The 13,369-nt window shown below is 47.2% G+C and overlaps 1 protein-coding gene and 1 pseudogene across 1 annotated transcript in view; one reads left to right on the top strand and one right to left on the bottom strand.

Moving 5' to 3' along the window:
• LOC134396268 (uncharacterized) overlaps positions 1 to 13,369 on the bottom strand; it is an 853,762-nt gene that overhangs the window by 24,746 nt on the left and 815,647 nt on the right. The window contains 1 exon segment of the mRNA XM_063122688.1: positions 4,068 to 6,547. Within this exon segment, the coding sequence (XP_062978758.1) occupies positions 4,068 to 6,547 (2,480 nt within the window).
• The window catches only part of LOC134396487 (zinc finger protein 850-like), a 637,841-nt pseudogene that overhangs the window by 533,287 nt on the left and 91,185 nt on the right, over positions 1 to 13,369 (top strand).

Genomic DNA, 13,369 nt, shown 5'->3' with positions numbered 1-13,369 from the left:
GCCATGACAACCATGGGGCTGTCTCAACATGTCATCGGCCCAACACATGCAAAGGGACACACGCTTGATCTGGTTTTTTCGACTGGGCAGGAGGATGGTGATCTGGAAGTGGGGGAACTAACATCTACCCCCTTGTCATGGTCGGATCACTTCCTACTGAGGTTTAGACTCTCGGCGGCCTTTCCCCTCTGCAAGGGTGGGGGGCCTATTAAAATGGTCCGCCCCCGGAGGCTAATGGACTCCGATGGATTCCAGAGGGCTCTGGGGGATTTTCCTGCTGGTATGGCCGGTGCTCCTGTCGAAGCCCAGGTCGCTCTGTGGAATGCAGAGATGACTCGGGTGGTTGACACGATCGCGCCCAAGCGTCCTCTCCCTCTGAGCAGAGCCCGGTCAGCTCCTTGGTATACACCTGAGCTGAGGGCAATGAAGCAAGAGGGGAGATGGCTAGAACGCAGGTGGAGGAAAACTCGTGCTGGGTCTGATCGAACACGGGCTAGAGCTCACTATCGAGCCTACTCTGTGGCGGTGAGGGTGGCAAAGAGGCAGTTCTTTTCCACCAGCATTGCGTCTTCTCAGTGTCATCCGGCGGAGCTTTTCCGAGTGGTTCGTGGCCTGTTACACTCTGGGCCAGGGTGTGAGATAGTTGAACCCTCGGTAGCACGCTGTGACGAGTTTGCACGGCACTTTGAAGATAAAGTCGCTCAGATCCGTCATGAATTGGACACCACACTTAATGCAGCACCACTAGTAGAGGCGTTCAGAGCACCGTCCGGCTCAGTTTTATTGGATGAGTTTCAGTTATTGAGGCCCGAGGATGTGGACAAGGTGCTTGGCCAAGTCCGGTCGACCACCTGTGTGCTTGACCCTTGACCCTTGTGGCTCATTACATCAAATAAGGAGGGGATCGCCGGCTGGGTCCAGGAAGTTGTAAATACCTCCTTGAGAGAGGGAGTGGTGCCGGCCTCTTTAAAAGAGGCGGTAATTAGACCACTCCTGAAGAAGCCTAACCTGGACCCGGAGGATGTTAACAACTACAGGCCGGTGGCTAATATCCCTTTCCTGGGCAAGGTGCTTGAGCGGGTGGTTGCAGGACAACTCCAGGCACTCTTGAATTCAGGCCTGGTTTTGGAACGGAAACTGCCTTGGTCACCCTGTGGGATGACCTCTGTCGGGAGAGAGACAGGGGGAGTGCGACCCTGTTGGTTCTCCTGGACCTCTTAGCAGCCTTCGATACCATCAACCATGGTATCCTTCTGGATAGGTTGTCTGAGCTGGGAGTTGGAGGTACTGCGTTGCAGTGGTTCCGCTCCTACTTGGATGGCCGATTCCAGAAGGTGGTGCTGTGGGATTATTGCTCTGTGCCATGGCTCCTAAGCCATGGGGTTCCGCAGGGCTCTATTTTATCCCCTATGCTGTTTAACATATACATGAAGCCGCTGGGGGAGGTTATCTGGAGATGTGGACTGAGGTGTCATCAATATGCAGATGATACCCAGCTCTACCTTTCCTTTTCATCAAACCCAGGTGAGGCAGTGACTGTTCTGAACCAGTGCCTGGGCACGGTAATGGACTGGATGAGGGCTAACAAACTGAGACTCAATCCAGACAAGACGGAGGTACTGTTAGCGGGTGGTTCATTTGTCCGGCGAGGTGATGTTTGCCCTGCCCTGGACGGGGTTGCACTCTCCCTAAAGGATCGGGTCCGTAGTTTGGGGGTGCTCTTGGATCCAGAACTGTCACTTGAGGCACAGGTGAACTCAGTGGCAAAGAGCACCTTTTATCAGCTTAGGCTGATATACCAACTGCGCCCTTATCTGGACAGTGATAGCCTAGCTACAGTTATTCATGCTCTGATAACCTCTCGTTTGGATTACTGCAATGCGTTATACGTGGGGCTGCCTTTGAAAACGGTCCGGAAGCTTCAGCTGGTACAAAACAGGGCAGCCCGTTTACTAACAGGGACTGGCTGGCAAGATCACATTACGCCAGTCCTTTTACAACTTCATTGGCTGCCAGTCCAGGTCCGGGCCCGATTCAAAGTGCTGGTATTGACATTTAAAGCCCTAAACGATTTGGGGCCAGGTTATTTGAAGGACCGCCTCCTCCCATATGTACCTACCCAGACCTTAAGATCATCTACAGGGGCCCTTCTCCGTGAGCCCCTGCCAAAGGAAGTGAGGCAGGTGGCTACTAGGAGGAGGGCTTTCTCCGCTGTGGCACCCCGGTTGTGGAATGAGCTCCCCAGAGAGGTCCGCCTGGCGCCTACACTGTACTCCTTTCGTCGCCAGCTGAAGACCTTTTTATTCACTCAGTATTTTAACACTTAATTTTACCTTAAATTTAAATTATACTGTTTTAACTCTGTATTTCAACCTTATATCAATTCTGCTGCGTGGTTTTATCCTGGTTGTGCTTTTTATATTGTATTTTGTATTTGTGTTTTTAACCTGATGGTTGTTTTATGATGGTTTTAATTTTTGTGAACCGCCCAGAGAGCTTCGGCTATTGGGCGGTATAAAAATGTAATAAATAAATAAATTAATTAAAACCCTCACTCAAGCCACCCCATTCCAGATCAGATAATATTTCACTTGAAGTAGTAGGTTCTTCCTGCAACATAATTTAACCCTTTTAGCACCAGATTAACAGGGAGAAGCCCATTATTATTATTATTAGTAGTAGTAGTAGTAGTATTCCACCTTTTGCCCAATACTGGGCCTCAAGGCGGTCTTACAAAGTTTAAAACATACATTGTAAAACATAAGAAAAGAAATGTTAAAACACGTTTAAAATACACCACAAAATTATCAGCCATTAACAAAGATGGAGGACCAAATTACTCTCCAAAGGCCTGCTGGAACAAACCAGTTTTAGCCTGCTTCTGAAAGCCCATCAAGGAGGGAGCCAGTCTGGCTTCCCCAGGAAGAGAGTTCCAAAGCACTGGAGCAGCCACCGAGAAGAACGTAGAAAGATGCTTAAATTCACATTTTCATCAGCAAGCAAGGGGTGCTACTCAAAAACCCCTAGGAAGTGGAAGAAGCAACAGTTAGGCTTTAAGGAGTGTTTAGTAGCCATTCAAATGATGTTGGTGCCAAAAGCATTTATTTCTATTTCAAACATTGCCAGTTTGGATCACTGAAAGCCCACCACAACATTGGCAGAAACAATTAGAAGTAGCAATATGAGAAGGGTGGGTGGGGAATCCCTGGACTTGGCATGCTGTTATGAGACCAACCAACCCCACCATAGAAATCCCTTGATGGAAGATGGAGGGAATAATTTTTTTTGATTGGGTAACCTCCCTTGTGGACTGTGGAAATGCTGTGGATGTCATATATCTTGACTTCAGCAAAGCTTTTGACAAAGTGCCCCAAGATATCAAGAAAAACTTCCTGACTGTTAGAGCAGTACGACAATGGAATCAGTTGCCTGGTGAGGTTGTGGGCTCTTCCACACTAGAGGCCTTCAAGAGGCAGCTGGACAATCATCTGTCAGGTAAGTTTTTGGGTGGATTCCTGCATTGAGCAGGGGGGTTGGACTCGATGGCCTTATAGGCCCCTTTCAACTCTAACATTCTATGATGCTAAAAATGCTACACTAAGCATTTATTGGGCTTCTCCCCAGTGTGAATTCTTTAATGCCTCTTAAGGTTTCTGAGGCAAACAAAACTCTTTCCACACTCTACGCATTTATAGGGCTTCTCCCCAGTGTGAATTCTTTGATGCCTCTTAAGGTAATTGAAGCAAGAAAAGCTCTTTCCACACTCTAAGCATTTATAGGGCTTCACCCCAGTGTGAATTCTTTGATGTAGATTAAGGTATGTGCTCCGAACAAAGGTCTTCCCGCAGTCAAAGCATTTATAGGGCTTCTCACGGGTGTGAATTCCTTGATGCTGCTTAAGCTGTGTGCTCTGAACAAAGCTCTTCCCGCTTTCTAAGCATTTATAGCGCTTCTCCCCAGTGTGAATTCTTTGATGCTCAAGGCTGCCGCTCTGAGTGAAGCTCTTGCCACATTCTAAGCATTTTTAGGGCTTCACCCCGGTGTGAATTCCTTGATGCTGCTTAAGCTGTGTGCTCTGAGCAAAGGTATTCCCACACTCAAAGCATTTATAGGGCTTTTCCCCAGTGTGAATTCCTTGATGCAGCTTAAGGCTTGTGCTGTGAGCAAAGCTCTTCCCGCATTCTAAGCATTTATAGGGCTTCTCCCCAGTGTGAATTCTTTGATGCTCCTTAAGGCTGCCGCTCTGAGTGAAGCTCTTCCCACATTCTAAGCATTTATCGGGCTTCACCCCAGTGTGAATTCCTTGATGCTGCTTAAGCTGTGTGCTCTGAGCAAAGGTATTCCCACACTCAAAGCATTTATAGGGCTTCTCCCCGGTGTGAATTCCTTGATGCAGCTTAAGTCTTGTGCTGTGAGCTAAGCTCTTCCCGCATTCTAAGCATTTATAGGGCTTCTCCCCAGTGTGAATTCTTTGATGCAGCTTAAGGTCTGAGCTCAGAACAAAGCTCTTCCCGCATTCTAAGCATTTATAGGGCTTCTCCCCAGTGTGAATTCGTTGATGCCGCTTAAGCTGTGTGCTCTGAGCAAAGCTCTTCCCGCATTCCAAGCATTTTTAGGGCTTCTCCCCAGTGTGAAATCTTTGATGCAGCATAAGGCTTGTACTGTAAGCAAAGCTCTTCCCGCATTCTAAGCATTTATAAGGCTTCTCCCCAGTATGAATTCCTTGATGCCGTTTAAAGCTCGCGGTTTGAGCAAAGCTCTTCCCGCATTCTAAGCATTTATAGGGCTTCTCCCCAGTGTGAATTCGTTGATGCAGCTTAAGGCGTGAGCTGACAGCAAAGGTTTTCCCGCATTCTAAGCATTTATAGGGCTTCTCCCCAGTGTGAATTCGTTGATGCAGCTTAAGGCGTGAGCTCACAGCAAAGGTCTTCCCGCATTCTAAGCATTTATAGGGCTTCTCCCCAGTGTGAATTCGTTGATGCAGCTTAAGGCGTGAGCACACAGCAAAGGCCTTCCCGCATTCTAAGCATTTATAGGGCTTCTCCCCAGTGTGAATTCTTTGATGTAGCTTAAGCTGTGTGCTGTGAGCAAAGGTCTTCCCGCATTCTAAGCATTTATAGGGCTTCTCCCCAGTGTGAATTCGTTGATGCTGCTTAAGGCGTGAGCTCAGAGCAAAGATCTTCCCGCACTCTAAGCATTTATAGGGCTTCTCCCCAGTGTGAAATCTTTGATGCAGCTTAAGTTGTGTGCTCAGAACAAAGCTCTTCCTGCATTCTAAGCATTTATAGGGCTTCTCCCCAGTATGAATTCCTTGATGCAGCTTAAGCTGTGTGCTCTGAGCAAAGCCCTTCCCGCATTCTAAGCATTTATAGGGCTTCTCCCCAGTGTGAATTCTTTGATGCAGCTTAAGGTTTGTACTGTGAACAAAGCTCTTCCTGCATTCTAAGCATTTATAAGGCTTCTCCCCAGTGTGAATTCTTTGATGCAGCTTAAGGCTTCTGCTGCGAGCAAAGCTCTTCCCGCATTCTAAGCATTTATAGGGCTTCTCCCCAGTGTGAATTCTTTGATGCCGTTTAAAGCTCGTGGTTTGAGCAAAGCTCTTCCCGCATTCTAAGCATTTATAGGGCTTCTCCCCAGTGTGAATTCGTTGATGCAGCTTAAGGCGTGAGCTGACAGCAAAGGTTTTCCCGCATTCTAAGCATTTATAGGACTTCTCCCCAGTGTGAATTCGTTGATGCAGCTTAAGGCGTGAGCTCACAGCAAAGGTCTTCCCGCATTCTAAGCATTTATAGGACTTCTCCCCAGTGTGAATTCGTTGATGGAGCTTAAGGCGTGAGCTCACAGCAAAGGTCTTCCCACATTCTAAGCATTTATAGGGCTTCTCCCCAGTGTGAATTCTTTGATGCAGCTTAAGCTGTGTGCTGTGAGCAAAGGTCTTCCCGCATTCTAAGCATTTATAGGGCTTCTCCCCAGTGTGAATTCGTTGATGCTGCTTAAGGCGTGAGCTCCGAGCAAAGGTCTTCCCGCACTCTAAGCATTTATAGGGCTTCTCCCCAGTGTGAATTCTTTGATGCAGCTTAAGCTGTGTGACGTGAGCAAAGGTCTTCCCGCACTCTAAACATTTATAGGGCTTCTCCCCAGTGTGAATTTGTTGATGCTGCTTAAGGTGTGAGCACCGAGCAAATGTCTTCCCACACTCAAAGCATTTATAGGGCTTCTCCCCAGTGTGAATTCTTTGATGCAGTTTACGGCTTCTGCTGTGAGCAAAGCTCTTCCCGCATTCTAAGCATTTATAGGGCTTCTCCCCAGTGTGAATTCCTTGATGCTGCTTAAGGTGTTTGCTCAGAGCAAAGGTCTTCCCACACTCAAAGCATTTATAGGGCTTCTCCCCAGTGTGAATTCTTTGATGCAGCTTAAGCTTTGTGACGTGAGCAAAGGTCTTCCCGCACTCTAAACATTTATAGGGCTTCTCCCCAGTGTGAATTCTTTGATGCAAGTTAAGTTGTGAGTTGAAAGTGAATTGTTTTTCACACACTAAGCATTGAAACTTTTGATATTTGTTAGAATGAATCTTCTGAGTTTTACTCTGTTTCTTCCCTTTGCGAATGTTCTTTTTACTTGGTACTTCTAGTATTGGAGTTTCACAGACGTCTGATCCTTCAAAAGAAATAGATTTGTTTTCCCTCTTCTCTTCAGTTTCAGTTTTACTTCTCTGGTGTTGGCCATTTTTCTTGCTCTCCCTGTGATCACCTGCAAGTATAAACACAGAAATCATCTTGAAATCTTGGAAAAAAACAAATGGTTGCTGATTTGATTCACAGGATAAAGAAAAAAATCGTTGGTAAGGCAGATCCTTCTAAACATATTAAATATCCCAATGATCAATAGAACTGAGAACTAGACTGCCATACAATGCTTTCATTTATATAAAGTAGTTGAGAGAATAAATGAACAACATAAAATACTGTCAAAATAAAATACACTTAAAATCTGCCATTTTTTCCTAGCTGATCATTTAACAGGGAACTAGAAAGTGGGAATTGAACCCTAATGGTTATTTTCAATGTCTAGTTATATCTTAAAATGAAAAGCAAGCTGTCCAGAGCTGTCTTCTGAAAAGGCTTAACTCTCCTCTCCTCCATGGAGACCATGAAGATAATATCTGTAACATCTTCAATATTATGCAGATGCAATTATAGCAGCAAAGTAAGATTGGTTGGCAGCCATCTCTGCCACAGAGCAAGTCCATCAATGGGCTTTTCTCAATGTTTCATCAGGTCTTCGGAGTCAATGACAGTTGTATTCTGCACTGACACAAAGAAAGAAGAGCTGAAATTCCATCCTCCAGGATCTGGCAAGAAGACAGAGATGGCCTAACCCAGAGGAATCCCATTCCTTACCCAGAGAGGCCAGGATCCCACGATTCTCCTCCATGACTTCTTTGTGCAGAGTCCTCTGGCCTGGATCCAGCAGAGCCCACTCCTCCTCCAAGAAATGCACGGCCACCTCCTCAAAGGTCACCAGACCCTGAAAGCAGCAGAAGAAATGATGTTCTCTTTAAGCGTTATGTAGCAATCCATGAAGACAAGGATGGTGAGGTCCTCTTTCTGAATGCCAAAGCACTGTGAGTGACCTTCAAGGCCTTCCAAGCAGCCAACTTGGAGAAGAGCAAAGGCTAAAGGGGCAGGTTCTTCCAGGACCAAAGAGATATGCTGGAGACAGAGGCCCCCAGGACTCCCCTACCTGCCCAGGCTGTGCAGAAACCGCTTCCGCTCCACCGCCAAGTGAACGAGGCCCTGAAGGACCCCCCACGATCAGTTCACTTCCCCTGCAGGTTGTTTTGCTCCCTGTGAGGAAGGTAAAGAAGGTGGGAAGGTGAGAAGGTAAGTTAACATTCTTAACTATTCCCATTTTCATTGTTTATTTTCAGTGTTAATTTATTGCATTTGTTTACCGTAGCATAGCTGAAGCACTTAGGAACAATATCCAAATATTTAAAACTGCGAAAACATACAATATACGCATACATATAAAACTGCGAACAGACCCAGGCTAATTAATTACATATTGCTAATTACATATTGCTAATTACATATTGCTTGACATGGCACTGAAAAGATAACACTGTCGGTGCCACGTGAACCACATTGGGGAGATTGTTCCACACTTGGGGGGCCACCACAGAGAAGGCCTCTCCATTGTTGTCATCCTCCGAACTTCCCTCTGAGTAGGCGCCTGGAGGAGGACCTTAGTTGTTGAGTGTGTAAGACCCACTCTGGGAAGCCAGCCAGAGTGGGTCTGATACGCTCAAACCACAATACTAAACAAAATTTCCTTTTTGAGTATCTAGTGAAAAGGGGTCTCTCTCCCCTAGCAAAATCAGGCTCAAGGAGAACATTAAGACAGCTCATGCACTTCAGGCGTAATTGAGAGAGGGAGACCATGGGGTAACACGTCAACTAATCCTTACCCAGTGAGGAGGGTCCTCCGTCTCCCTCCTGCAAGATCCGCCCATCCTGCTGCCTCTGTGTGATGCCTGTTGGAGCCTTCTCTGCCTCAGGAAAATCTGTGGGTGCTCTGGCCAACATCCTCTGAACCTGGAGCAGGAAGGAGGATTTCAGGAAGAGAAGAGGGATTAGAGAAGGAAAGAAACAGCTCAGGTCAAGGCCAAGGGCAGCGTTTCCCAAACGCTTTACCTTTCAGGTCTCATTCTAAAGTTGATCTAACATCCAAGCCACACAGCACAGGAACTTGTGTCTTTGTCAGGGGGCTAAGAGTTCAACCCTGATATCCAAATCACGTGAGGTCCTCGTTCCTCTCTATTCGGCCCTGGTTAGGCCTCATCTAGAGTATTGCATCCAGTTCTGGGGTTCCACAATTCAAGAAGGATGCAGACAAGCTGGAGCGTGTTCAGAGGAAGACAACCAGGATGATCAGGGGTCTGGAAACAAAGCCCTATGAAAAGAGACTGAAAGAACTGGGCATGTTTAGCCTGGAGAAGAGAAGATTGAGGGGAGACATGATAGCACTCTTCAAATACTTGAAAGGTTGTCACACAGAGGAGGGCCAAGATCTCTTCTTGATCCTCCCAGAGTGCAGGACACGGAATAACGGCCTCAAGTTAAAGGAAGCCAGATTCCAGCTGGACATCAAGAAAAACTTCCTGACTGTTAGAGCAGTACGACAATGGAATCAGTTGCCTGGTGAGGTTGTGGGCTCTCCCACACTAGAGGCCTTCAAGAGGCAGCTGGACAACTATCTGTCAGGGATGCTTTAGGGTGGATTCCTGCATTGAGCAGGGGGTTGGACTCGATGGCCTTGTAGGCCCCTTCCAACTCTGCTATTCTATGATTCTATCGTTCTATAAGCAAAGTGCTAGAACACCAGCCAGAAGGAAAAACAGAAACTCCCAGACATCCCCTGATATCCAGCATTTTCCACTGTAAACACGGGAGGTTGGTTTCTACAAATGCTACTCCTGTTCTGTTGGGAGGACTCTGACACCATCTAAATTGGTGACCGTCAGTACATCCTCTGGTAGGGAACTGCATATTTTAACCATCCAGTATTAGCTTAACTATCCTCCAATGAGGGCCTGCTCTACACATGAAGAGCAACTTTACTTGGGGGTTGGACCATTGGAAATTGGGGCATCCCTTCCTTAAAGGACATGTAAAATATAGTTGAGATAAGTATTAAGAACACAGTCCCTGTTAGTTATCAGGATGAAATGCTCTCACCTGCTCTTTGTCTTCTGCCTGGCTCAGGAGGAAGCCTTCTGCCAGGGCCACCGCCTGGGAACTGGTCTCCGCTCCACACTCTCTGACCCAGCTCTCCACCTCCGGGGGCAGGACAGCCAGGAACTTCTCCAGGATCACCAGGTCCAGCATCTGAGCTTTTGTGTGCTTTTCTGGCTTCAGCCACTGGCAGCAAAGGTGGTGGAGATGGCTGCAAACCCCTCGGGGCCCCATGGCCTCCTGGTAGCAGAAGTCCCTGAAGCCCTGTCGCACTGTGTCTGAGCTCCCAGACTGGTCCTGCTGCACTCTTCCTTCCCAGGGCTCTGCACTGCTCCCTTCGTCGATGTTGCAGGAGACGGTTTCTGGTTCAGGGCCTGCAAAGCTTTGCTCTTCCATCTTCACCCTCTTCTCCATCTCTGCTCCCACCAGGACTTGAAACAGTCTCCTGCCTTGGCTGCCAATTTCTCCTTTGAGGCAGGGACTGCGCTGTAGGAATTAAAACGGGGCTTGTGAAGGAGGCACACAAGGTAGACCTGGGTTAAAGTTCCCAACCCAGCCGCCCCCCTCCCACCGGTTCCCAGTGAAACACTGGAACTGGAGCCAGTTCACCTGAAAATAACCACACTTCACCAAGGCTTCAGGCAATTTATTCAATCAGAGTAAGACCCTGAGCGTATGAACAATTAGCAGGAGACAGGGGAGGGTGTGTGGGGGAAAACAGTCTAAAAGTTACAATGAAACTAAAAGGCCACAGCAGCAATCAAACTGTGGGGTTTATTGTTGTTCCTCTCTGGCACACATTTAGTATTGGCAGACCATACTGAGATGTGCTGAGGACAATGATAAGATAGGCCTTGCTAAGGAACTTCTTGGCACTGGCTAACCATGCCGAGAATGTGCTGACGCAAGAGCCATAGAGAAAACAATACAGTATTGAAGGCACCATGATCACGCATTTCCTTAACCCTTATATGGTATATTCATGCTGAACACACACTAGCAAGCACCTTCTGTGCACGAAGTAATCATGTATTCAACAACCAATCATAGCTTGTGAACAAGGAATGTAACCATTTAGCTCTTAATAAAATCAGGATGGGGCGACCTGTTTGAGATGCCTCATCTTCATGCAGTTGGACTCCTTGCCAGTTATTTACTACATCTGGTGACCCCGACGTGATCGGATCCAGGAAACCCCCTGCTCATCGGCTGGAATAGCCTTGGTGCACCTCAGCGTTACAACGCTCCTTTATCGTGAGTATGGGGGGGGAATTGTCAGCTCCGCAGAAGCTTCATGCACAAGAGCTACATAAAATTTTAAAACAGCAAGGTTGTACAACTGTATCCCTCAGTCATGTTAGTGACCTAGTAAATGAAATAGGGTTGCAATGCCCTTGGTATCCCGAGGCAGGGACACTTCAGCTCACAGATTGGGTGAAAATAGGTACACACCTATACACTGAACCACGAGCTCCCATACAGCACTTGTTGCTGTGGCAGCGATGCAAAGATGCGCTGGAGAAGGTAGGAACCGAGGCATCCTCCAGCTCATTATCTTTTATCGCTCCCATTTCTCAAACATCACTCCCATATCCCCAGTTAGTGCCTCCTGCATCAGCTTCACAGCTGAGAGGAGAAGAAGCAAATAGTGAAGTGTTGCCAAAACTTAGTAAAGTCCGTGAGGCTTTTGAAGAGGAAAAGAGGAAGGGAACACTAACCTCTGATGAGTTGTTTGAAGGTCCTGATAACTTCCCTTCTGCTTATCCTATAACCTCACATCAAATTGACCAAGGACAGGTAGTTGTCAATTGGACAGCATTGCCCTATTCAGTGCTTAGAGAATTGAATAAAGCTATTCAAGAGACAGGCATACGCTCTACTTATGCCCAAGCCATGGTGGAGAGTACTGGAAATGGATACACTATGCTTCCTCAAGATTGGAAAGATTTATTTCGCATGATCCTGAGTCCAGCCCAATATGTAGTTTGGGACAGTGAATATAGAAAGGAATTGCTCCATATAGCCCTTAGCTCTAATGGAGTGATAACAGCAGAGCAGTTGTATGGCAGTGGACAGTTTGCAAGGATAGAGGCACAGGCGCAACTACCTATGCCTACCTTTCAGGCCATTAACCGCTGCATCCTGAAAGCATTTCAAAGGGTGCCAGTGTCTGGAAAACCTTCAAAATCCTTTACTATCACACGCCAAGGACCTAGTGAGCCTTACCATCAATTTATAGACAGGTTAAAGGAAGCCTTACAGAGACAAATTGACAATGAAGAAGCAAAAGCAGAATCAATGAAGAAATTAGCCTATGAAAACGCCAATGCTGATTGCCGTAAAGTTTTGCAATCCGTTATTGCTCGGCAAACTTATGAGTTGGCTGACATGATCCAGGCTTGCGCAGATGTTGGGACTCAGATACACCAAATGGCCATGTTGGCCGGGGCCCTCCAACAAGGCAATAAGCCGCGTGGCAATTGCTTTAATTGTAAAAAGCCAGGTCATTTTAAGAACCAATGTCGCGCTCCTGGAGGAGGTGCTCATAAAAAGGGAGGAGGAGACAAAAAGAAGCCATCTAAACCCTGCCGTAAATGTGGAAAAGGGTATCACTGGGCAAACCAGTGTAGAAGCGCAGAGAACCAAGAAGCGGGAAACTAATTAACGGGCCTGCACCTAGCCCGGGAAATAAGGGTGCTTCATCATCCATGCCTGCAACTGCCTTTAAAACAACCACTGCTACCAGCAGAAATGCAGGCATAGATTTAAGTAACACTGAAGATAAAGAAATTACCTTACCTTTTTATGCCCTCTCAACTCCATTGTCTATGTGCTGTTGGGAAATATATATATATATATATATATATATATATATATATATATATATATAAAAACATTCTGGACTCAGGGAGCCTTTAACCATAAGGAGTAAAACACATATTGAAACTTCTTCTCATGGAGGCCTCTTGTTCATGATCCTGCTTTGAGAGCAGGTCTGAGTCCATCTCAGGCTCCAAGAAGGAAAACCTTCGGCCCTCCAGGAAAGAAGAGGTCTGCTGGTGAACCAGAGATTCTCTCCCAATGCGTCCCAGGGCTCCCTTCTAAGCCTTCTCTGCTCCCAACACATCGGGCTCACTTAATGCATCAAAGAGGGACATACTAAAACCAAAAGCAGGCTCCCTTCTTAATAAACAAAAGAACCCCAGGTTTTATTTCGAAGGCCTTGTGACCAAAGTGACTTGTTAATTTTACTTATTCACTAGGTTTAAACAGGGAGAGGAAACAAAACCAAAAATGCAATGCAAACAGGACACCAGGGCAGCCTTTTGCCTGCAGGTGGGACATTCCTCCTCCCCACCTGAGACCTTTCCTCTTGGGTCCCTTCCAGACACCCCCCTTTCTCCAGCCTTCCCTTCCGCGATCCCCTAGTTATAGGGAGGGAAAGAGGTGCAAGGCGGGGGTCTCCCTGGAGGGGCCCTAAGTGGGTCAGTCGCCTGGGGAGGGCTTGGGGCTCCCTCTCTCTTCCCACCCACCCCCTGCCCCAAACTTGCCCCCCCTGCCCTGGGGGGCTCCTTCCTCTGCCCCCTCCCTCCTCCCACCTGGGACCCCCTTGCAATCTGAACTCACCGGTT

The sequence above is a fragment of the Elgaria multicarinata genome, chromosome 3 (assembly GCF_023053635.1).
Source record: "Elgaria multicarinata webbii isolate HBS135686 ecotype San Diego chromosome 3, rElgMul1.1.pri, whole genome shotgun sequence".
Lineage (NCBI taxonomy): Eukaryota > Metazoa > Chordata > Lepidosauria > Squamata > Anguidae > Elgaria > Elgaria multicarinata.
This window is presented reverse-complemented; position numbering and strand designations above follow the sequence as displayed.